The sequence below is a fragment of the Drosophila novamexicana genome, unplaced genomic scaffold, assembly GCF_003285875.2.
Source record: "Drosophila novamexicana strain 15010-1031.04,08,12 unplaced genomic scaffold, DnovRS2.1 tig00000108-arrow-pilon, whole genome shotgun sequence".
In the NCBI taxonomy this organism is placed as follows: domain Eukaryota; kingdom Metazoa; phylum Arthropoda; class Insecta; order Diptera; family Drosophilidae; genus Drosophila; species Drosophila novamexicana.
The window spans coordinates 418,911-444,483 of record NW_020824772.1 but is presented as its reverse complement, the minus strand read 5'-3'; the positions used below and the strand labels follow the sequence as shown (position 1 = coordinate 444,483).

The 25,573-nt window shown below is 42.7% G+C and overlaps 3 protein-coding genes across 3 annotated transcripts; all 3 read right to left on the bottom strand.

Moving 5' to 3' along the window:
* Positions 1 to 6: 6 nt before the first annotated feature.
* On the bottom strand, positions 7 to 17,209 carry LOC115771799 (dual specificity protein phosphatase 8). Its single transcript, XM_030717668.1, has 4 exons — positions 16,419 to 17,209; positions 14,554 to 14,718; positions 11,770 to 11,994; positions 7 to 1,882 (listed from the first exon to the last, which is right to left on the bottom strand). The coding sequence occupies exons 1-4, from the start codon at positions 16,633 to 16,635 to the stop codon at positions 954 to 956; spliced, it is 1,536 nt and encodes a 511-aa protein (XP_030573528.1). The 5' UTR covers positions 16,636 to 17,209; the 3' UTR covers positions 7 to 953.
* A 578-nt stretch (positions 17,210 to 17,787) lies between these two features.
* LOC115771798 (fatty-acid amide hydrolase 2-A) lies at positions 17,788 to 19,919 on the bottom strand. The gene is made up of 4 exons (XM_030717667.1): positions 19,688 to 19,919; positions 19,045 to 19,482; positions 18,310 to 18,993; positions 17,788 to 18,249 (listed from the first exon to the last, which is right to left on the bottom strand). The coding sequence occupies exons 1-4, from the start codon at positions 19,868 to 19,870 to the stop codon at positions 17,962 to 17,964; spliced, it is 1,593 nt and encodes a 530-aa protein (XP_030573527.1). The 5' UTR covers positions 19,871 to 19,919; the 3' UTR covers positions 17,788 to 17,961.
* A 500-nt stretch (positions 19,920 to 20,419) lies between these two features.
* On the bottom strand, positions 20,420 to 23,801 carry LOC115772038 (fatty-acid amide hydrolase 2-B). Its single transcript, XM_030717976.1, has 6 exons — positions 23,366 to 23,801; positions 23,079 to 23,304; positions 21,854 to 22,365; positions 21,212 to 21,337; positions 20,873 to 21,145; positions 20,420 to 20,811 (listed from the first exon to the last, which is right to left on the bottom strand). The coding sequence occupies exons 1-6, from the start codon at positions 23,534 to 23,536 to the stop codon at positions 20,509 to 20,511; spliced, it is 1,611 nt and encodes a 536-aa protein (XP_030573836.1). The 5' UTR covers positions 23,537 to 23,801; the 3' UTR covers positions 20,420 to 20,508.
* Between the last annotated feature and the right edge of the window lie 1,772 nt (positions 23,802 to 25,573).

Genomic DNA, 25,573 nt, shown 5'->3' with positions numbered 1-25,573 from the left:
TTATGTTTTCTATTTACTTAACGAGTTACACTTTTTGGGTGTAGAGCCTTAAATTAAAATATGCTTAAAAACTAAACCAAATGAATTCAGATTGCATACAACTCTCTCGCTCCCTCTCTTTCTCGCTCTCTCTCGATCATCTGTTTTTATAAATAACTAAAACTAGTAAAACACAAACACAAACCAAACAATGTTGCTTGCTCACTTTAAAAAGTTAAAATTTACAGTACATACATGCAATAATAAGTTTAAAAAGTGTGACTGAGTGTGTGTGTGTGTGTGTGTGTGTCTGGGAACAGTAGTCGCATAAAACTTAGAACAGTTTTGACAATATAGTAGATAGTACGCATCTTTATAATTGGTGATTTGGATATCTAAATTTTCGGTACAGGGTATTTCGTTCTGTGGCAAGTGAGCAGAAATATTTGCAGTGCGATTGTAAAGTTCATTGTAATTTTTGTTATGCATATGATTATTCTGTTTACAATATGTATAGTTAAGATTGGCTTATCATAAATTATACTAAATTAAACATTACGAGGTTTTTAAACAATTTATAATAGCAGCACAAGATTTAAAAGGTTGGATGCTTTTAGTTTCAAGTTTTCTATTTTTCTTGGTTTCTTTTTTTCCGTTCTGTTTTGTTTTTCTCTTTTGCTGTGGTCTAAGATACATTACAAAAGATTTACAAATTACATATTAGACTATATATTCCGTTTTATGCTCAATGAATTTTGCCCCAGTTTCGAATGGGAAAACATATTTAGGTACAAAATATACACGCTCACATCAAATAGTCAATCAATCAATCAATCGTTCAATCAATCAATCAATCCTTTCAATCAATCCATTGTTCTGTATACAAACATACAAATTTCGCATCACTTAAATGTACACATAAGTTTTATTTTATTCACAGCTAAGGGCCGGCGGTGGCGCCTCCGCCTGATGGATCAATCACTCGACGTGGCCGCCACCAGGTTGTTGTTGTTGCTGCTGCTGCTGCTGCAGTTGTTGTCGCCGGGCGTAGTGGGCGCCGCTTCGCAGCTGGGCGTGGCTGGCGCCTCCCGCTGCAGCGGACTGCGCAAGCTGGCATTGTGTATGGATATGCAGGATATGGATTTTGGTATGTTTGGCGTATAGTTGGACTCCAGATTGAGCCTAAGCTTGACGGGCGAGTTACGCTTGAAGAGCGCCAGCGGCCGCGAGGGCGACAGCAGCGCCGGCGCTGCCGGAGTAGCGGCGGGTGCGGGCGTAGCAGCAGCATAACTATTGGGCGCACTAAAGGGCCGCGACGATGACATGGAGTAGATGCCGCTGCTGCTATTGGAACAGGGTGAATCCAGTTCGGTGGCAGCCGCAGCTGCCGAAGTGCAGGGCGTCTCGTCCGGTGTGATGGGCGGTGAGGTTAGGCGCGATGAGCAATTGCTGCCGGCAAAGCTGCCGGCACCGCTATCCACATCATCATAATCATAGACATCCTCATCCATGGCCTCGCTATCCGATTTGGATTTACTGTGCAGCGGGCGCGACGTTGGCGCCAGATGTGCCACAGTAGCTGCCGCCTCCTGCTCGGGCTGCTCCACGAGCTGACTAGTTGTGGCCGCTAACGGGGCTTGCGGCGTTTGACTGCTGGCAACGGGTGTTACGGGCAGCGGCGCCAGGACGCCGCTCTTGCGCAGACTCTGCTCCAGCTCGAGCAGTTGGCCCATAAAGTTTAGATTGGGCGAAATGATGGGCCGGGCCACTTTCACCAGCTTGTAGGCCTCCAGCAGCGAGAGCGACTTGTACCGCATGACGTAGGCAATGGCGATGGTGGCGCTGCGCGAGATGCCCGCGTGACAATGCAACAAGACGCGCGAACCTGTTTTGCGTGCATCCTCTGCAAGAAAGAGAGCGAAGGAGTAATTGTTTAGCATTTTTTTTCTTCATTTTTTTATGAAAATTACTTTCTTATCAGCTGATAAGGCGCCACGATTTGCATCAACAAATGCCAATTAGTTGCGCCATGCAAAAAATAAATAAATAAATAAGAACTGTGGTTCAGCAGCAGCAGCTCGAAAAATTTATCGACAACGCAAAATGATTGCTGCCAACCTACGCACTGCTCTCGCTGCTCTCGCGCTCTCTCTTCCTCTACAAACACACACACACACACACACACACACACACATACACGCAGGCTGTGCCGCTCACAAACTTGCGCATGTATTGAGTTGGGAGAAACTTGTTGTTGCCGCGGGCTTTTAAGCTTTGATGATGTTGCTGTTGCTGATATTGGTGCTCGCTCAGTGCTGTCAATAATTTGTAATTGTATGCGTATATTGCTCTCACGCTAGCGTGCGCGTGTGTGTCTGTGTGTGTGTGTGTGTGTGTGTGTGTGTGTGTGTGTGTGTGTGTGTGTGTGTGTGTGTGTGTGTGTGTGTGTGTGTGTGTGTGTGTGTGTGTGTGTGTGTGTGTGTGTGTGTGTGTGTGTGTGTGTGTGTGTGTGTGTGTGTGTGTGTGTGTGTGTGTGTGTGTGTGAACTGTTTGCTGTGCAATGGATGAGTCATGCAGACGCAAAGCGCTGCTGCTTTATTGACAAACACAGCAATCGAGAATATTTACAGACACACACACACGCGCGCGCACATTAACTCATAATTTACGTTGTTATTTTTGGGCAAGATAAGCCAGTCGAGCCAGCAAGGCAGCGTACGCAGCTTCGAGCTGTTTTTTGGGGTGGTGCTTGCTGAAATAGCAACCACCCTACGCAGCGCAACATTTATGCCTGTGTGGCCGGCTATCTAATCGCAATAGGGGGGCGCGAGCACAGGCCTTGCAGTTGCTAATCAATGATTACTCATACAGACACACTTGTATACACACACACACATGCATATGCATTTGTATATATAAACATGTGTGTACACACTTGTCTGATTTCCAAACACGCAGCGCAGCTGATAAGCTGCATTTTGAGCCTTGCAGTCAGTCAATCGTAATTAGTCATCGCTTGTCGTCAGCGGACACTTCACCAGGCTGGCGCCCCTGTGGACCGTCCAGCCGTTATTTACACTACGCCCACCCTGCCCCCTTTTTACACCACACACAAAAAGAAAACAACCAATAATTGTTATCAGTGATAAGCGTTTTGGGAAGCTACACATCGCGTGTAAATCCGCCAGCAATTGCGCCTGGAAATTTCGAGTGGTTCGCAAAGTCAATTTACCAGAATACAAGCGCAGTACGCACACACACACACACACACAGAGGCACATTCGATCTATCAATGAATGAGTGCAAAGTGTTGGACTGATAAGAAACGAGCTTGACTGTTTGCTGTTGCTGTACGTACTACGAGTAACGGTATTAAAAGCAACATCGAACAAAATAAAAAAGCTGCCTTTCATTCCATTGGGGTTTCAAGTACGGCCCGGAAAAATCAAATCAAGTTAGTTAACGCTTATCAGCACTAAGCAATGATAACCGTAAAAAAATTGATCGAATTGGCAAGCGACTGGGCAAACAACGATGATATTGCAATTATGAGTTGTAAGGGTGGAAAACCCACAATAAATAATAAGAGTCATAAATAATATAATAATGATAATCGCAAGCTAGGTACAGTGAACACCTGAAATGTTCCTCAAGATAGTACGTCGTCTTACCTTCTCCATCCCCCCCTCCCTTAATTCGAATAAAATGTTCTTAAGTAACTTCGTTGTTTAAAGTCCGTTCTTCGAGAAGTTTTTGGGGCTCTAACTTTTCAAATGAGTTTAGTCTAATTTGTGGGTAATGGGAGTTGTCCCCCTATAGTTGTTCGCTATTAGAGTTTCACTGTAATAAATCAATGATAATAATAATGATAATGCTAATAATAATGACAATGATAATGAATAATACAAGTGCCTAGTTACAAAAGCAGCTCTCGAGTACATCAGCTGCCTCTTTTGGGCCTTCGATGGTGTCTATAAATTCGCTATTTTAGGCTAGCCAAAAATAAACACACTCATCACAGATATACACACACGTGTGTGTGTGCGTGTGTATGCGTGTGTGTCTTTTGTCGTCAGCAGACAACTGGTCACCGTGCTCATGGTGCTCATAAATCCTCTTAGTTAATGACCCCGTCGCTCAGACAGTTAAAAACGCGCATAAAACGCGCCTGCCCCAAGTGACTCATTTGCCAGGCATTGGCCACAGACACTCGAAAGAGAGCGAGAGAGAGAGAGAGAGAGAGAGAGAGAGAGTGAGTGAGAGAGAGGCCTCAGACAGTGGGCCAAGAAGTATTAGCCCGTCTTGGACTAGCCTAAAGATTTACGCAGCGAAACAGGCAACACTCGAAGAGGGGGAAGAACTTGCCAAGCAACTTGATGTTTTAGCTCTACTGTGAGATCATTTTAAGCGGAACTCGGAATTAACTCATAAATCACAGTTGAGTAATAGAACAGCTCAAGCATCAATTGATAAGGATAGTGGAAACTTTAGATGAAGGAAATCTCAAGAAATATGCATAATATAACAGATCGAATGAGCAAGGAAATAATTTAAGAAGAATGTAATAGTTAATGTTTCTATAGGATCTATATGATATAGACATATGGTTCAGATTTCTTGAAAAAGATTTTTTCTCGTTACATTTTGTTGTCCTATGACACAATTTGACTTTGAAATACGAGTTAAAATGAATTGTACTGTCATTCCGGGAATTTGTCTAGGCTAATCTTGAGATTAGATTTTATTTGGATTAAGCAATGGTATAGTCATAAGCTCTATGACGCAAGCTTTATAGATAAGACTGAAAGATCCTTGTTTGTGCTTTCATATTTTATTATGCAATACATATACATATATAGCAATATCTTTAATCTCCAGCACTGACTAATATGTTATATAAAATATACCTAAATTATATGACAAGGAACTTGATTTTGTGGTTGGGTACAGTAATGGAAATAAGAACTGAAATATATATAATTGTCATTTTTCATGCATTGCAGGTATTTAAAATAATGTTATTATTTTTTAAATATTTATGCATACTCTAAATTTTAAACTAAAGAATTTTAAAAATCCCTTAAAATTGGATCATATGAAATATAAATTTTATAGATTTTAAACATACTATGTGTTTTATAGTCATAAGTTTTTCATCAATTGTCAAAAATTTTGATCAAAAATGGATCTTGGTTACGACGTTGACTTTGTCATATAGAGACCTCATGGAAACAAGCGATCAATAATGTGATTTCCTATGGAAAAACAAGAATTCTATTTTTCGAGAATTATATAATACATATTTCATAGGTCCATTCAGCTATTTAACCTGAGAATTGCATTATTCTTCCTCTTGCATAGTTTTATAATAATCTTAAAAATAAGCTCTTAGCTTCTTCTAGGCAACTTGGAATCGGAATGTTCCAATCTGCGAAAGATCGCACATTTAGGGCATTTATAATTTCGATAAAAATATGATACTATTCCAAAAAACTGTTGCAAGACGAACACATTCCTACTAGACGAGACGGGACATTACGAAAATTCCAAGACATATCTTCAACGGAAGCTATGTAGTCATCATCATATAAAACGGAACTCGGACTCTAGCTTGAGATTGGGGAAACCGTCTGTTGTTAACGAGGGATTTATCGGAAAAGGCGTTTAGGTGGTAATTGTCGATAGGTTGGCCATATGCATATTGTTCATGCGATATTGTGTATGGTGTGATGAGAGCGCTGAGGTGGGGGGGGAGTGATTAGTAATCATCAATTACGGTGCAACACTTATGACTAAACACTGTGCCGCGCATAGCCCGGCGATGAGTGGCTCGAATCGTGTCTATTAAGGCGCCGTCCCCGGCCATTCATAGGGCTGCGACAGCGACGTCGTCGTGACTCCATTTTTGGGGCGGCGATGCGGCTGATGCGTAATGCCAACTTTGGGTAGCCAAAGTAGCCCGCGCGACCGTCCGACCGTGCGCCGATGATTAAGTGCAACAGCAGCCGGCGGCGTTATTTGGCCCCGGGCTGTGCGTCACAGAGAGAACTGGGCCAACAGACGGGCCTATGTGCGGACAATGTTGTTGTGCCCATTCCTCAAATCATTCTCACTTTTGGCGATGATGTTCATGATGATTAAGCCAAGGCGCAAGGGTCGCACTGATTGCTGTTCGGGTTACCTTGCAACACACATCGCAACTCCTGTGAGTCATGGCCAGAAACACACAGAAACCGAAACGCAGCAAGAGTGAAACAACCACCAGACCAGAGCCCGGCAACATGATATCGCTATATGACTGTTCCTAAGTATGTGTCTGGGTCTGTATCTGTGTGTGTGTGTGTGTGTGTGTGTGTGTGTGTGATGTCTGTGTCTCGCCGGGCAACAAGTAGTTTGTTTGTTTTAAAATATTTAATTACTTTCGAGTCAATGCTGTCAATACCCTGTAGCCATTAAAATTGGTCTGAAAATGGGGCATAATCAGTAGGTGGCAACACTGAGGGAGGATCAGTCGGGTTCATCTGGCTGTATGCCTGTCTGGCAACAAATACCGTTTCACTGATATCGAACCAGTTTTGTTGACCATATAGCAACAATAATACTTTCAACCAAATGCAACTCTCTTGGTTACTCTAAAATCGATTAATATCGATCTTCAGTTTAGAGAATCAGGAATCATTCAATCTTAGCATGTTTTTGGATACCCTTGGAGATACACACACTCAAAGGCCAACTTCAAGACCTGAAAGTTTCATAACAATCGGGCAACAAACCCAAGAGTCTGTAATTTCCGAAGTGTGAAGCTGAGGAAAGATCTGAGGTGTAGCTGTGGGTGTGTGTGTAGTTGTGTACCTTATAGTCGGGCAGGCCCAAGCTAGACGCAACGCTTACTCAGCGATCACCAAATACCGTTCACCGTGTGGCAAACGCGGCAGGTGCTTCTCAGGATCGCCCGATCATGAATCATTCCGTCAAGCAGCTGATGAAGCGCCGCTCAGCGCTGACCTTCAACTTGACAAACGACGAGTCATACGGAAACAAAGCGGCTCCAAGTCCGACTTGGAGATTTGCCTTGCCTTGCCTGCCTGGCTGCACTTTGATGTTGCCTTCAACCCAATAATAAGTGGGTGAGAGGGAGGGGGCAGCGGGTAGGTGGGCTTGTATATGGATATGTATAAGTATGTGTATATGTGACCGGCTCGTGATATTGTGATTCATAATACGCGAAAAGTTTTCATAAACAAATTCGAGAATTGCGCGGGCAGCTCCCCGATAGCTCTGAGTAAGAGTCAGAGGGAGCGGGCGGGGGCGGGGGCGCGGGCGTGTTAGGTATGCCTTTCTTGTAATAAATACAGTGTATGATGAAGTGTTTTTATAAATTTTCTTGCGCCCGGCACAGACTGAAAAATTTCAAAAAAATTCCTGCACACAGAGAGATTTGTTTTTGTTGTTGTTTTCGCTTTTGGTTTTGTTTTTGTTTTTTTGTTTTTGTTTTTTGTTTTTATAAATAGCTCGCTGACGAATATTGAAATTATGTGCACGGGGCCAACAGAAATGTCGCCCCGAGGCCGCGTTAGTCACCCGGCGGCGAGCGAGCCAGCGAGCCCCGGGATCGCAACACAGCCGTGCAGGATTACTGGGAAACTTTGGATTGGTCGAAATGTATCTCGAAAATAGCTGCTAGTACGGCCGTATGTAGGGTGCATGTAAACTTGGCTCGCTATCTAATCTATTTGCTCGTCAGACCTGTCTGATAAAACTTCAGTCAGCATTTTAGTAGTGTGTTTGCGCTTGTGTTAATATCAAATAGAGATACTATATACATATATGAGCTGAAAGATAAACAAATGGTTCGGGCTCCGTTTCGAGTTTGTTTAGCTGTGCGTCAACTTTTAAATGCCTCGGCTAGTTGTTAGTACGCCTCAAAAGAGGCCTCTGTTGGCGGCCAGATAGTCAAGTTTGATAAGAAAACTGCACAAATACTATATACACACACACATGTGTGTGTACAGTTATTTAAGCCTAAAGCCTACGACATGTACAGTAAACGCTCGAGAAGTAAAATTTTTAGAAATACTTTAGATAACCCAAGAATTAGAACTAGTTTATTAGAATAATAATACATTATATGAATTGATATTGATTTTTGATATTTTGTATGGAAAAATAGGGCTTTCAGATATAACAATATAACGCAAATTGGAATCACCTGTGAAGTCGAAGTGTTTTAATTAGCGAGCTGCTGCCGTGTACAAACTGTACATATACATATACATACATACATGTATAGTGCGTTATTAAGGTACAGTCTAATCAGACAGGCTGGCGTTACTTTCAAAATTGATTGGTTCGGCTTTGTTGGCGCTTATCGTGTGCCGTGGGTCGTTGTTGCTTTGATTGGTTTCTAGGCCAAGTGGCTAGTGCTGAAAAGCTCATTTACCTATTTATGCTCGGCTAGTGTTAATGACAACAGTCCGAGTCCAAGCATAATGAGAGTCCAAGCATGAGCAACACGACAATTCACTCTAATGAGACGAAGCTTTCAAGCAACACTTAGCGGTGCTTGGCCCCTTCTCGCTTGCACTCGCACACGCATACATGCACGCCAAGTGCTGTTATATTATGATGAATGAAACGCAGCAGCAACAACGGGCAACAATGAGAAATCATAAGTAGTGTAAGAAATACAGACAATCATAAGAGTAATAATAATAATAAGCATAAGGTGACGACGGAGCCAACAACAATGACAGAAAACGAATGCGCAAAAGGCAGGCAGTGGCAGTGGCCAGGCGTTCGGGCGGGTGGTGGCAAAAGCGGCGGCAGAGGCAAAATCATGACTCATAGCACTCGTTCACAATATTTTTTTTCTTCTTTTATTTCGTGCCTGAGTACTAATGTGTTTTGGCAGCACACACACACACACACACACACACAGAGCCAGCAAGCAAGCAAGCAAATGAGTGAGTGAGTGTGGGGAGAGCACGAGAGCATGGTGGCGAGAGAGCGCCGAACAGAACAGTTACAAAAATAATGCATACTTGAACATGTTTTTGGCTTTGAGAGCTAAGCGGCAGGAGGTGGGGGTGTGTGGGTGTTCATTTCTTCCTGAAACAGCCAGACAAATGTTAATGGAGAAGATGAAGCTAAAGCAACAGCTGTTGCTGCACACGCACCTGACAAACAACGGCAACAGCAGTGGCAGCGGCAGCGGCAGCCGGCTGTGACGTCAACGTCAGCGCATTGTCGAGGCCACGCATCAAGGATAATGCCAACAAAAGCGAGCCGCGATGACTCATAAACAGGAACTAAACGACGACGGCCGAGCGCAAAACAACAACAACAACTACAACAATAAACGAACATCGGCGTCGTCCTGAACTACGACGTGTACTTAAAAATAGAACATATGCCAAAGAGCAAAAGCAGCGACGCAGCAGCGCGGCGGGCAGCGGCAGCAAACGGGGGTGAAGTACCGCTGGCGGCGGCGGTGGCGGCAATAAATAGCAACAATAAGACGAGAAAATCGATGCGGATGGCTGAATGCTACAAGGAGTGTGCCCCCGGTGTGTGTGTGTGCGCTGTTCCACATTGCACTGTGCGCCATGCCGAACGATGAGTCATGCGACATGGTAACAGTGGCGGCTAAAAAAACATAGACACCAACAGTAGCGGCAGCTACAAGAACATGAAGAGAAAGGGCACTCGGGCAGGGTGACAACCCTTATCAGAAAGGACGTTTGCGGTTGTCGCCGCTCCTAATTTGCATAAAATTTCCACGCACACACATCCATAGATATCTGCGTAATGGCGTAAATGTGTAACTCTGTGCTGGACGCCAGCGTCATCGCCCATTATGCAAAAAGCAAACAAAAACCAAAACACAGGAGCAGCACAGTCGCCGTCGAAGTCAAAGTCGTAGTCGCAGCCGAGTCGCAACAACGACGACAAACAATGACGACGGCGACGCCGTCGCAGCCGCCATGCTGTCTGCCAACGCCAACACGCAACAAAAACAACAACAATGACGTCGCTTTGCCGACGAATGGAGTGGAAAGCGTAGGAGCTGGCAGGCGCTCAGAGGATGTGAGAAGTAGGTGGCGGCGGCGAGCCCTTCAACAGTTACGCTTGCCACCCTTTTGAAATCAGGCAGACAAATTGTTGTATACCCTGTGATTTGAGATTGTGAAATAAAAGGGCATATCCACATTCATATTTAAGTAAATCCTTTTTATGATAGATTTTTATATTTTTAGAAACAATTTACAGCTGCATTCCCCATAATATTACGGATGTGTTTAGGAAATTTTTGGAAGTAGAAAAGTTGTGTATGTCCGGTATGTCAGATTAAAGAAGAAGGGCATTATCATATTCGTATATATATATCGACAAGTCTTAAGTTAAAATACTGCAAATACTGACTATGTATTCTCAGAAAGTGCAGTTTATATTATAGAATCCTTTTAAGGAATTTCCATATGGAACTTAGCTGATTTTTCAAGTAGTTTTCAAAATAAATAAGATTTTATTTGTAATATTTATATGCTAGTCTTCACAATCTCCAAAAATATATCATAATTTCTTTTCTCAATAAGCTGCACGCGATTTTCAAAAGTCAATCAAACTTGTCACGGAGCATTTGTCAATTGTTATAAACTAAAATATGTTTATAATAAAACAAACAAGAAAATGCCAAGCTCGTGCGCACACGTGCCGAGACTTGTTAAGCCATAAAAGAGACTAATACAACAAAAAGAAAAAACATAAAATAATAAATTAAAATACTAAAAAAAATTATAAATGTAGGAAAGCGTAGAACACAACTTTTGCCCGCGAGAAAAACGAAAATGGAAAAATGCGATTGACGTCAGCAAAATATTCGATGGCTATGGATACTATGCACAGACAAAAGAAACATATATATAAATATATTTGTTGGTATATATATATACGTATAGACATCCGTATAACACTTTAAATTAACTAAATATATACGGGCTTCTTTGAATATGCCTTGCAAAAAGAGGGAAATAAAAAAACTGCCTGTGGCAGCAGAAAACAAGTAAGAGTACTCAAGTCGGGAGTATCCGACTAGAAAATACCCAAATCTCAGCTTAATTTACTTGACTTAGCTTCGGTGTTTGCAGTCCGATTTTTATGAACTTTAAAAAATCCAGAAAAAGTGTGTATACATAGTAACAAATCCTAAGACTCTGTCTTTAAAAATGCAGGTTTTTTTATCACAGACTGAAATATATGTACTCTGTATGTTATATAAAACCATACAACAGCAAATATTATACATAAAAGCTCTCACAATGTTCGAGTTAGGCTTTAAAAAACATCTCTACATTTCGATATTTATCGATATGGAAGGAAATGTCGTTAGAATTGAATAAGCTCGTTCTGTTTATAGGAAAATGTCTATATGAAATCTCAAGTTTCTAGTTTTCTTCTTCCTGATCCGGAGAAGGTATACACTTTATGGCTTCTGTCTGTAACAAACTTTTGCAGAAAACCAATATACCCTTTTTACCCGTCTCAGTGGGTGCGTGGTATAAAAATGAAATACTAAACAAAGGCAAACGAATTTTCCAAGTGGTAGCCACAGCAAAAACCGTTACGCAAAACATTCGACCCCCCCCCCCCCCCCCCCCCCTACCATACCCTCTCCACAGCCCAGAGCCTAATAATGCCCTTTCGGCCAGTCACGTTTTATCAGCCTTGGATGACTAGGCGCAATATAAGCCCGGCGATAGCTGGCTTTGGATTGTTTGTTTGTGAACTTACCTATGAAATCGAATGCCTCCTGAAAATATTGCTTGATATTTTGATGGGGCGTATCGCTGGCAGGTATTTGCATATACTTGAGGCCCTGCAGATGACTCTCGCTGGGACTTTGGCAGGTAACATTTAGGACACAATTGGCGCCCACGCTGCTGGGATCGTCCGCATCGCGGCCATTGCCCAGCAGCAGATGTGGGAATACTGGCGAGGCGGGATGTGTTTCGATATCTAAAAAATAAATAATCAATAACATATACATATACATTAATTATATATCTAAAATATATGCAATAGTAGAACAAATAGAAACTAGCCTAGGCGAAAGATACGCACATCTCTAGCCCAGGAAATCTAGCTCTAGATCTTTGTTTCTAGATCTCTACACTTAAAGAAAACTCTAAGCACATTAGATCCTTTTACTTTTGTAAAAATTCTACAGTTCCTAGAATATGTAAAATATATAAAATATTTTACTAATTAATAATTAAGTATATTACATACAAAAACTTTTGATTTCTAATTTATAGAAAGTTAATTTCTTTTTACCATTTAAGTTTCCTCTGCTCATGGAAATAATTTTTCCAATTTCTTCTAATTGTAGCAAACTTTTCGACTTTTCAACTTTGTAGATTTTCGAAATTCAAGTTTTCTCTCTTGGTTTTAATAAACTAATTTTCTATATTAAGTGAAATTATGTTTCCTTTAAATGGAAAAGTTGTTGCACTTTGTACTTTTTTTTTCGAGTGTATCTCTAGCTATTTCTAGGGGTTCGCGTTCGGTCTGCCAATTGCGATGTCATGCAACAAAAGAGCCGTTGCTTCAAATGATGTTCATGATGATCAGCGTTGTGTATCTATTATTGTGTGTGGTGTGTGTGTGTGTGTGTGTGTGTGTGTGTGTGTGCGGGTGTATCTGTGTGTGTTTACAATAGCGTCTACGTTTTCTACAACAAATTGTTTATTTTTGTTGTTGCTGCGCCTTCCTTTCGCTTGATTTTGTTGCTGTTGTTGTTGTTGTTGCTGTTGTTGTTGCATGAGTCATGGCAGCAATCGCACAGTTTAGTTTTATTGGCAGTTGCTGTGGGCGGCTGCGGGCCAAGCAGGGTGGCGGCTGGCTAGCTGGGTGGGTCTTTTGGGGGTGGAGGTGCTGCCCCCGCCCGTTGTGGTTGCTTTACCATCTCACAATATTTTGCGTCGTTTGTTGGGTTCGTAGCACTTTCAATGAGGCGCACAATCGTTCAGTTTATAGCTGTGTATCTATGTATCTGTATCTATGTATCTATTGTGGCTCTATGCCTAGTTGTATGCTGGCTGCGCATTATGCTGCTGGCTGTTTCCAATTCATCGATTATTTCTGTCGCTCGCGTGTTAATTGATAGCCAAGGCAACAACTGGCCCAATGTTTCAGGCCCATGCACCCAAGCACACAGAAACACACACACACACACACACACTCACACACATGTACAGCTGTATTTAGTACATGTAATTACGTTTGTGGGTCACAGTGTGGCATGGAAATCAATTGCATTAGTCATACACCTTCGGGGTGAGACCTATAAAAATTCTCTCACACACACACACACACACATGCACAAGTAGCCCCAAAAATATGTGATTTCTCATGATATGAAATGCGGGGTATTTTCTATAATTATCTACTGATAATAAACATATTAACAGTAAGTGCAAAAAACTAAGTAAATGCAATTAAGTTACAGAAACAAACACGAACAATTTATGACTCAAAGCGTTTGTGACGTAAACAGGAATAGAAAATGCATTGCAAAAGAGAACAACAACAACTCGAATGACCTGTGCGTGAAAGCTAGCGCAAAACGCGCAAGCCTCTGTGGGTCTGAGCGGGAGGGCAGCAGTGTTAGCTGCAATAACACATCTGAGCGCTGTTGTCATAACAGCAGTGCGACATTGAAATCTATTTGCATCATAGCGCGATCACATGCCCGACCAGTGACAGCAACAGCAACAACAGCAGCAGCAGGAGAGGCCCCCCTTACCCCCTTACCCCGCCGCACATACAGCAATTAGATTTAGGGCTGAGCTTAAAGGCTTAGCACACACTTTACACTGTTCAGAAAGCTCGGCAAGCAGCAAAGAGTGTAGCGTAATGTGTAATTTATTGCATTTGGCAACACAGCTGCCAAAAGTCCGACATAGAGCATTTTGCTCTCTTCTCTTCTCTTCTCTTCTCTTTTCTTTTTGTTTTTGTGTTTTTTTGCTGTCGCTGCTTTTGTCAAGTGCAATTATTGTTATTATTGTTGTGCATGTTTTGCAGGTTGTGTGCATATGTTGTATTTCATAACGTGCAAAATGAATAAAACAATCTGAACGAGAGCAAAAATGTCATGTTTATCTGGCAGCACGTGCTAAAACAATAACAACATTGTTTGTTTATGATGTTAAGCAGAGCTTTACACAGCGCGTGCGAGCGAGAGAGTGCGGCCAAGAGCGAAAACTATGTACACACATACATACATATGTATGTGTAGTGTTGGAGAAGGTCTCTCTAAGCTAGGCTGGGACGAGGAAATGAAATGCAATGAAAAGCACAAACAGCGTACATGCAAATATGCAGATAACAGATTTGACAGCTGATAGATGGACAGTTTAAATAGATAACTGGGAAGTGGAAGTGGAATTGAAACTGTAACTGCAACTGGCACCGAAACTGGTTTATATAAAATGTGCTAAACACTTGCAGCGGAATATAAACTAACTACAATTTATCTATCTATATAATCATATTTGGAAACAGTTATTTGCTCACCGTATACCGCCGGACTGGAGCAGCTGCGCATGAGCGGCGGCGTTCGGCCGCCATTGCTGCCAACATTCATTGCTGCCGTTGACGTCGACGTCGCCGTCAGCTGCTGTTCGTCACATGCCAGATTTTCCCTGGACCGTTTGTTGTTGGGATAGTCCTTGTGATTAGCTGCAATGCAGAGCAAATACATTGTATTAAGATTTGTTTAATTTTATTTTGGTTTTGCTGCGATCAAATGACGTCAGCTTTCGATGTGAACCAATACCTAAAAACTTGTCGCGCCAACTCACATGAATACATGAATACATACATTCACATCAAATAAACACAAAAAAAAAAAAAAATGAAAACAACCGCAAATATTCGCTGCTGCTGTTTGACAAACTGACGTAAGACATTTATTTCGGCACGCAGCTTGATTAGCGCACAACGCAGCGGCAGAGCGAGGCAAAAACGTAACCAAAGCGAGGCCCAATGCAAAGCTTTACGACAAAAAAAAGGGCACAAGAGCTTGGAAAGCGCTTATCATTGGAATGAATGGCAGGGAATAGGCAAACGCATGTGTGTTAGTGTGTTAGTGTCTGTGTGTATGGAGTAGAAGCCTTATCAGTCGCAGCCGCATAAACAGTTTCTAGTGGCTGTGGCTTTTATGCTGTCCAAGCAGAAAAAAAAAAAAACAGAAACGAGCAACAATTTGTATAGAGCAGAAACTTCGCTTATCAGTGTCGAGCGACCTCAAAGCCTCAAAAGCCAAAAACCAACAAAAAAGTTTTCACTCGCGGCAGGAAATGTTGTGGTGGCCGTTGTTGTTGCTGTGGCTAACAGAAACAAGTCAAATCGCATGCCAATGCACTGCACACACACACACACACACACACACACACACTACTACACACACAACCACACACGCTTGCATGCATGCATGTGTGTGTGTGTGTACTGAAACTTCGCCAAGTTTTAAAGTTGTTGCTGCCCGCTGCCGACAGAGGCTGTTGCTTTTATTGTTGTTGTTGTTGTTGCTGTGCCGACGAATTCGTACTCGAAAGGTCGTTTCAAAGCGGGTTTCGTTGCCAGCGTTGCCAGTCTGTCGCACAAACCTGCTTTGCTTTACATTTTTTTTCTCAACGAAAAAAAAAGCTTCTTTTTTCGTTTGCTTTTATTTCTGAAAGACACGCGAATGTGAGTCACGTATGAAGTAAGTAGAAACCGACGCTACGCCACTGTTGCTGCCGCTGCCGCTGCCTCTGACTTCAAGTCTGACTCGTTGAAAATGCTTTGTCGGTAGGGCACAGGGCGCAGGGGCAGGCGTTGGCCCGCACGGCAGACAAACGTTGACGACGCTTACGCTAAACAACAGTGCTGCCAGGATTTCAGCAGAAAAATATAGCTAGTTCTTAGTGAAAACCCAAATACATTTTATTTAACAGAAGCGGAAGAAAAGCTTATGCGATTTCCGTGCACAGATAAGAATTGATAATTTACTGGCAGACATTAATTTACGCTTATGAATTGACAAATTTGTGCAAAACAGAATTCAAAATGCAAGCTGGAATTTCCGCTGCCCATTGCTTTAGAAAAGAACGCCAGATTTGACGGAAAAAAGCGTAAATGGCAGCACTGCTTACTACTACTGCTGCTGCTGCTGCTGCTGCTGCTTACGTGTGTGCTACCGCTGCCGCTGCCACTGCCCCCTTTGCACACAAGCGGTCTACGCTTGAGCGCGCAAAGTTTATAAAGTAAACAGCAGGCATTCCAAGCGGGAAAATTGCCTCGTTTTTTAATCTCAAAATACTTGTGAGTAATTCTAGCTAATATTAACTAAATATTTATTTTTGTTTGTATGGTTGGTATTTTGCTCTGCGACTTACCACCAATGCGATTGTTGTTGTTGTTGTTATTTTGGATTGGCATAAATAGCAGTAGACACGGCGCTTCTCTCTTTATCCGCATTTTCATTTCACTTTTATGACTCACGCTGTTGCTGTCTCCGTCGCGCTCACAGCAATTGCGTGTTGTTGACGTTGCCGTATTGTTGCTGTTGTTGTTGTAGTTGTAGCTGCTGTTGCTCGTTTCACACACACACATGCAGATACATTCATACACACGACACACACACAAACAAACACACGCAATGAGCTCTCAAACACTTGACTGGTTTAAATTTAATATTTATGCTGCCTATTTGGTATATAATCTGTTTTATTATTATTTGGGGAGGTGCGAGCCCGAGTCTTGTATATATATATATATATATATGTTATTGGTTTATTAGATAATCCCAGTGCGCTTATTTGTTACACTTGTTGAGCGGCCGCGAGCACTTCCCGTTCTTGTTGCCGTTGTAGTTGTGTTTCCACTTGTTGTTGCGTTTTCAAAATTTTGAACACGCGCACATTTATTTAATTGTTGTACAAATGTTGTACGTTCTCGTTTCTATTTCTGCTTAAGTGACGATTACACGCGCAAAGGCAATTTCTGGACCAGCAGCTTGGTTATGTGATACACTGCGCTACAAGATCACGTTTCAGATTTTGTATGCTTCTTCTTCTTCTTTTTGCAATTTCGTATCACTTTGCTGCCTAAATTGCGACACGTATTTACTATGCTTATCCGCTAAGTGCCCATGCTCTATAGTCTCCGATATATTTTCAGCGGAATATTTTTCCAACAATATTGTCAATTTGTTTCGGCGTACACAAAAATACGTCCGTTCTCGATGAAAGTCTCTCGCGTTATGACAACAAACGAAGTGAACCCCGACAGAAGTAACGCTGATACGAAACCGAAACACACGCGAGCTCAGTAATACTACTAATACTACTACACCGAGTAGCTGATGCAAGTTGCGTGTGCAAGCGAGAGAGTGAGTGAGAGGTGCGCGACAACATCTGTTCGTGAGCGGCAATACAAAAAATACCAAAAAAAAAAAACAGAAAAATGCACTAAAAATGAACGGCACATGAATCTAACTGGCGCCAAATAAGTTTATTTAATAAAAATTATTAGTAAAGGTGAATAAATAAACAAATTACGCTGCCAACTGCTGCCAGACTATATACATACCTTTCTATTAATATTTAAACAGTTGTAGGTGCACAACACAGCGAATAATTCAATACTTATTTAACTCAGAAAACTAACGCTTAAGGATTTTGGTAAGCTTTCAATGTTATAAGAGCTAAATTAAAGTATAATAAAATCGCATTAAATAACTTGCATTGAATAGAATATTTGTTGTTTTTTTCGAGATTTTTTAGTGCATTGTTGTAGATTTCAAACCAAAACGCATTTGCTGTTCTTAATTATAACGACAGATGGCGCTAGCAAACAGTTTCAAATGAAAATACGTGAAAGTTGAAAATTCCAATTTAAGCACTTTGAGTACACATTGAATAAGATAGAGATTATTAGCTAACCAGATCTCGTGGCATTTGGTGGCTGCCAGCCACCAAAGGCACGCTCTAATTCTACAGCCACACGCAGACACAAACGATCCTGATAAGGTGCCGCAATCACAGAGAAACCAATGGGCAAACCCTGGCCATTGAGGCCCATGGGAACATGCGTAGCCGGCAGACCCAGTATATTGAAAAGTAGCGTATAATCCACGCCCCACAGCTGAAGGGGCGTCCAGCCATGCCTTGTGGCCGGCGCATGCATTGTGGGAAAGAGCAGGACGCCGGTTGTGCCGAGCAGTTCCTGGAGGATTAGAGAGAGACTTTGGGTTAAGCGCAGCAGCTCTTAATTTGATATACCCACAGTCAACTGGCCAGCTAGAGTCTGAGCTTCGCGGCGATAGCTTTCCAGCCGCTGGCTGGGCATAAAGGCGTTGGTGCGACGCATTAGATCAAAAATCAGAGCGTTGGTTGTATGACGGGATTTACCACACAGGCTGCGCAAGAGCTGCATCACGGTTTGCCCCACTTGGCTGCATTCCGAGTCCAGCACAAAAGGCATTTGGCCCATACGCGCAATGCCGCTTAACGCAATCTCCAGGGAATCACCAAAGCCCGTCAGCTTTGCCCGCTGCACGGGCAGTCCCAGTGTCTGCAGATGCACCAGAGCCTTGCGTATGGCCGTTTGGATATCCTCCTCGACAGCTTGATGCATGCCTCCGTTGAGACCCTCGAAGCCCAGGGCGTAGTGCACCTGTAGCTGGCTCAGCGGCAGCAGCTCGTGCAGACGCAGCTGCGCCGCCGCCTCTGGCCCAGCCATCAGCTCCAGCAGCTGGGCGAGATCGACGGCAAATCTGGTCATCGGACCCAGCACCAAATACTGCTGGAAATCTGCATCGCTGGAGTTGGGAAAGTGGCCCGCTACGCTGACCACGCCCCCAGTGGGTTTGTGCCCGAAGATGCCGCAAAAGAGGCTGGGAATGCGTATGGAGCCGCCAATGTCCGAACCAATGCCAAAGAGCGAGGCGCCGGCGCCGTTCAGTGCACCCTAAGCGAAGATTAAGCAATTGCAATGGATCTTGTACTTGCGTCCACCCACCTCACCGCCGGAGCTGCCGCCCGGCGTGCGCTCGAAGTCAAACGGATTCCGGCAGCGTCCATTTAGCAGCGTATCCGTATCCGTGGAATAACAGTACTCGGGCGTGGCGGAGACCAGCAAGGGTATCGCACCGGCGGCGCGTATGCGAGCCACCACAACACCATCCTGATCCGCTCGCCGCTCACTTCTCGCCAGGCTGCCTACGGCAAAGGACATGCCGGACAGAGCACAAGACTCCTTCACGGTGACAGGCAGACCCAGCAGGGGCTGCTTAGCGAACAGCTGATCCGCATCGTCGCCGGCAGCGGCTATCAGCTCATCCGCAGCGGCTGCCTCACGTAGCGCCGCCTCGAAGCGCGGCTCCACCACGGCATTTAACAGGATATTCACCACTTTGATGCGCTCGATATAGGCGCTCACCAGCTCCACGGAGGTCAGCTAAAACACAAGAGTGGGGTATTATGATCTTGTCGAGAAACATGTAACTCATGGGAGAAAAACAATGTGGAAACAATGAAGAATATATTCTTGGTTGACTTTAAGAGTCAAGTCAATCTACACATGTCCAACTGTCCATCAGATGCCCTGCCGGATAACTGTTCTTCTTGTTCTTTATTGCTCTTCTTCTTCTCAAGTAGCTTACCTGGCGGCTGCGCAGCCGCGTGCGCAGCTCCTGAATGCTAAGCATCAGCAGAGGATTACTGTTAACTGGTAGACTTTGCTTTATCTGACGTCCCCGTGCCCAGATAAATACATATTGCAGCGCGTGCGCAATAAATGCGACGAATTTAATGCATATTAATAGCAAACGTAGTAAAAGTTCCATAACGCATAAAGAACGATGAAAAAATGAGCAAAACACGTAACGAACTTATTTCCTGCAATGCCGGCAGCTTACTGATTATATGAGTGGGAATAAATGGATGAACAAGCTCCAAAGACTTGTTTACATAGTGCAAGGCCAATTGAGAGAGATATAGAGAGCGTGCACTCCAAGTGTTTGTGTGTGTGTGTTTACAGAGCAACTAAGCAAAGCTCTTCTATCTCGTATTAAAAAGCGATATCGATAACACACACACCCACACACAGCTATTGAAGGCTCTCTTGCGTATTGGATGTTCATATTGTGTATGTATGTCACTAAATGATCTGCGCTGAAAGCTGAGAGAGTGGGCGAGAGCGAGCGTGAAATGTAAGTGTGCGTTGGCGATACTGTAAGGGGGAGAGACAGAGATAGAAAGAGAGAGAGGTAAATCGAGAGAGTGTGTGTTTAATTTAAGCCTAACTCACTCGCGGGTTAGCCAACACTAATATTTTTGTGAAAGTAACAGTATATGGTATATGGCATATCGATAGAATAAATACACACTCACGCAGCCGTTACGAATTAAATGACGAGTTGTTCATTTATTTTGTGACCCGTTACCTAAGCTAACCATTATACTTAATTGTCTAGGAAATTGATTATTGCGAGCTCGGGCTGACCAGCTGATGTAGCACGGGCGGCACCCAGCCATGAAAGGCGACCTCCAGCTCGGCAGCAATCTGCAGGCAGAGTTTGTCCTGATATGGCGCCGCTATCACCTGAAAGCCCACGGGCATGCCGCGCACATTCAGGCCCATGGGCACATGCGTTGCCGGAAAGCCCAGCACATTGAATAGCAGCAGATTATCAATGCCCGTGATGTTCACCAAAGATGTGTGAAAACACAGCGCGCTCGTGTGGAATGTGGGCAGGAAGAGCACTCCGCGATCACCAAGTAATTCCTGTAAGCCAAAAGAAACAACTCGAGTATAGTCTTTTAAATATATACGGCCCATGCATTACCGTTAGATGCGCCTTCAGCGGGCCGACCTCCTGGCGATACTGTTCCATCTTCTCGGCGGACATCATGCCATTCAGGCGCTGCATGAGCTCCAGAAAAAGCGCCTCCTTGGTGAACAACGAGTGGCCAAAGGTGCTGTTCAGCATTTCCATGAGCAGCATCTTCATATGCGGCGGCCGATCCGATTGCTGCGTTATAATGCTCGGCAGACCCTTCAGGTCGACCAGTGCCGTGATCGCCACCTCAAAGGAGTTGCGCAGAAAACTGAGATCCAGCTATATAAGTTGATCAAGGATTATGTCTTACGCAATGTTGGGTTTTACTCATGTATTAGAACCCACCAGTTGCGGCCGAATGCCAGCCTTGGCAAAGCATTTGATGGCACGCACAATTGTCAATTTGATGTCCGTGTCCACATACGGATGCGTTATTCCGTTAAGCCCCGAATAGCCGTAGGCGTAGTAGATCTGCAAAGGCAAGTTCAGCAGAAGAACGTTGTAGTCGGGTGTAGCCAACTAAGCGATACTCTGTTCACAGTGTCACAGGAGTTTATATCTTTTTTTTTTTTAAGGAGCTGGAATCAGTTTTCCTTTAAAGGAATACTAAGATTATTTGGCTGATTGGAATTACAGCAAGACGGACATTGCACATAACTAATATGCCCTGTATACTTTTATGAACAGGGTATACATATTTGCTTTTGTGAACAGAGTATATCCTACTTTGATCCCGTGATGTACCTGCTCTTGGCACGATCTGCCGCGCTATATCCGCCGGACGGACAGAAGGAATGACAACAAGACGGACACTACAATTAACTAATATGCCCCGCTTCCTTTTGTGAACAGAGTATGCTTGAACCCTACTTTAATCTCGTGAAGTACTCGCCCTAAACTTGACTGACTGACAGCAAAACGGACATAGCTAATATGCCCTGTTTCCTTTTGTGAACAGAGTATACATTTCTAGACTCTGCATCTTACTTTAATCTCCTTGAGCGGCACCGGCTCCTGCATTTTCAGCTTGTGCTTATTGTCGCCCGCCATTATCTCCAGGAGCAGCGGCAAATCACGTGCGAATCGCGTAATTGGTCCTATTTGTAGGTAACTTGGGAAATTCTTGTCCACCAGCGAGTAGGGATAGTGACCCTTGACAGAGGTGAGTCCACCCGTGGGTTTATGGCCATAGACGCCGCAAAACATTGCCGGCAGCCGTATGGAACCGCTAATGTCGGAGGCCACACCAAAAGTGGTGGCACCGACGCCATTCAAAGCTCCTTCGCCGCCAGAGGAGCCGGCTGAGGTGCGTGCCAGATCATAGGGGTTCACACAGCGTCCGTTGGCCACCGTGTTCGTCTCGAAGCTCATGCAGAACTCGGGATTGGCGGATACCAGCAACGGTATGCCGCCAGCAGCGCGCACCAGCTCCACGACATCTCCATCCTTGGGCGCTTTTATGCCCTTGCGCACAACGCTGCCCACCGCATAGGAGAGTCCTGAAAGGGAATATACCACAAATCAAGGTGTTCAAATTGTTGTTAAACAAGTTACAGTGGTCTAGTCAGGAGTGTTCGACTAGCAGATACCTTGCAATACTTGTAGAAAAGCACACATAATTACACGCACTCACGCATGCACACAATGACGCGCGCTCGCATGAACGCGCGCTCGCATTAACGCACGCACGCATAAGCGAACGCGCGCACGCATGAACGCATGCTGCTCTTTTGCACTTTAGTCCTACTCTATAGGAAATGGGTTCTTGAATAACTTCGGTGTTTATAGTCCGATTATTGTCAAACTTTTGGAGCCGCAATATGCTACCCAATTTTCCCTATATACCCAAGCGCAAGGTTATTTCTTCACAAATGATTTCCTTGGGGGAGGTATCCAAAAAGTGAAATATTCCTATGCTAAACAAGAGCCCATATAAAACGTATAGTTTTTTGGCTCTTGTATTCTTTGAGCTAACATATGTTTGACTAATCAGAAGATGGGAGAGTATATCGAAAAGAAATTTTAAACATATCCTGAATTTCGTATATGAGAATACATATGTATATATTACAAATCGTATGTCACTAGCTTTTTTTTCCAGAGATCGAAGCCAAAGGATGGACTGGAACGGCCTATTGCATACATTTGCATATCCCTTAGCTAATTTTCAATGGGTTTGGGGTAAAAATGAGTTGAATAGCCCGTAGCTTACCTTTTAGCCCGCAGGACTCCTTCACGGTGAAGGGTATGCCCAGCAGGGGATATCGTGTATAAAGCGCCACGCGATCAAACTCCGAGGGTGCCTTGGCGATGAGCGTATCCGCATGCGTGGCCTCACGGAGCGCCTCGTCGAAGCGCTCCTCAATGACCGCATTCAGCGAGGGATTCACCTCACGCACACGCCCTATATACGCCCGGACCAGCTGCTCGGAGGTGAGCTATATATATGCGGAAATGATTGCATAATTGGGTTTTTCACAATTTCACGATTTCGATTACCTGGCCACGTCGCAAATCCGTCACAAGTTGCACAACCGCCTTTGTGAGTATGGGATTCCGGATGGGCGGATAATCGGGCTTCTTGCGTAGTATCAGAAACTCGAGTAGCTTATTTATTAACAGTCCCAGATAGGTCAGAATCAAGCCCATGATACGTATGAATAAATCCATTGTGAGTTCCGGTGACGCTCAACGACCGCAGACGGGGTCAACAGGTGGGCCTAATTCAAATGCGTTGTTTTTCGTACTTTGAGCTTCCGACAATTGGAAGTGGATATCGCGTTGTTGCTAATGCTCGCTATGCTCTGGAGCTGCTCGATGGGTATCCAACTGGCCACCACTTGTTGTTTACTGCACACTTTGGCGTTTGAAAGCGGACTACGCGCTGCCCCGACACCCGAGTTCCGAATTAATTAGCTCGGATAGTTTCAATTGAATTTTGATGTCAGGTTTTAAAAGTGTTGCAAATTGCCACAATTTTGATGACAGCCAGGGCTGGAAAGCAAAATTTGGATAACAAATTTCGTTTTGCTTTTTAATGCGATAAAATCTAGAATCATTTTATTTGCCCATTTCATCTATATGTATCTTAATTTGGAATTATGTTAATAAACCAACATTTAGTTAGGCATTAAATAACGCATACGCAATTTCATTATTTTCTGTCTTAACTATGAAGGGGAATGCATATACGCGTACCTAAATACATATATATTTATATAAATACATTTATTCACAATGCAAATATATAAATACATACATCAATTTGTTTATATAATACATCTAATTCAGGTGCAACGGACCTTTAAGTCTTACATGGATTCATGAGAATCGCGTAGGAAGGCGCTATTTGAAAAATCCCAGCTATAGGCTTTGCAGGCATACAAAGCTGTAATTAGTGGCCTTGCCTTAGTCAAGATTTTATTATGAGATTTTAAATATTCATTTTCAACCTATTTTCCGCACGTGAAAGACTTAAAAAACTTTCTGGCTAAAATCTGCTACTCCGTACGCCCCATTTGTACTCAGCAGAATGGATTTGAGTTGTGAACCAGGTTTCGATAAAAAAGAAATTAAATTTGCTCGGATAAAAATATGTTAACATTTTTCCACCCATTTTTCGAGTGTGGTTTTATTAATATAGCGGTAATTAATTGTTTTAGACTGAAAATCATATTTTTTTCATACTTGTAAATAATTTTAAATCTTTGGTTAACAATTTGGAACTCACATTTTATGATAAAACGTTTAAAATAATTTAAAATCTTTTCATATTTTTCTTTTAGTAGAGTCTTAAATAAATATAAAAAAAGGTTTAAAAATTAAAGAGTTTTTATGATAAAATATGAAAATAATTTAAAATCTTTTCCTCAAATTGTGTAAGGGGTTAGGACTTACTTTTCATGATGAACTATTTACTTACGTACAAGAAGATATATGAAGAGCGCCTCACTTTTGAGTAAACATTTATACAAAATTTGTAAGAAAATGTAGTTTTATATTGTTTTTTTGCTGACATAAATACTTTATTTATTTAATGCTGTAGTTATTGTAACATGCTTCACTTAGGGACTAAGACAAACGAAATGCTTAAGGTAACTAATTATGTGAGAAGGTAAATGAAGAGTTTAAACAATAATCAAACCAATTAGGCAGCTTGGCATGGACTAAAGTAACAATAATCAATATGAAAACTTTTCGAGACATATTTAAACAAATAACAGTTTATTATAATATAATTTATAATATATTAATTAATACGTATGTGTTAAGTGTAACAAAGTCAACTAATTCAGGCAGCTCGGCATAGACGCGAAATATAATATATATATCTATATATAACTCTTTTCCACTTATAATACAAATATATTTAGATATATATGTGTGTATGTGTGTGTATATATTTATATAGAGCACGATACTACCCCGTTGGGCAGTTGTGTAGTTCTCGGTTCCCGATATTCAAATAGAAATTGACATTTATACACTGTTATTTTAAACATATATAGATTTACATATAAGAGCGTTATTTTGTGGCTTTGTATATTTGTTAGATATTTGTTTTTTACATCAATCTTTTGTTTTTGTTTATATATTTTCTTATTTTGTTGCTGGTTAACACTTATTGTTCAGTTGGGTCAGATGGGTCGTATGCCTCTGTATATAGAATATTTATTTATTTATTTTCATTTATTTATTTTTTTGTGA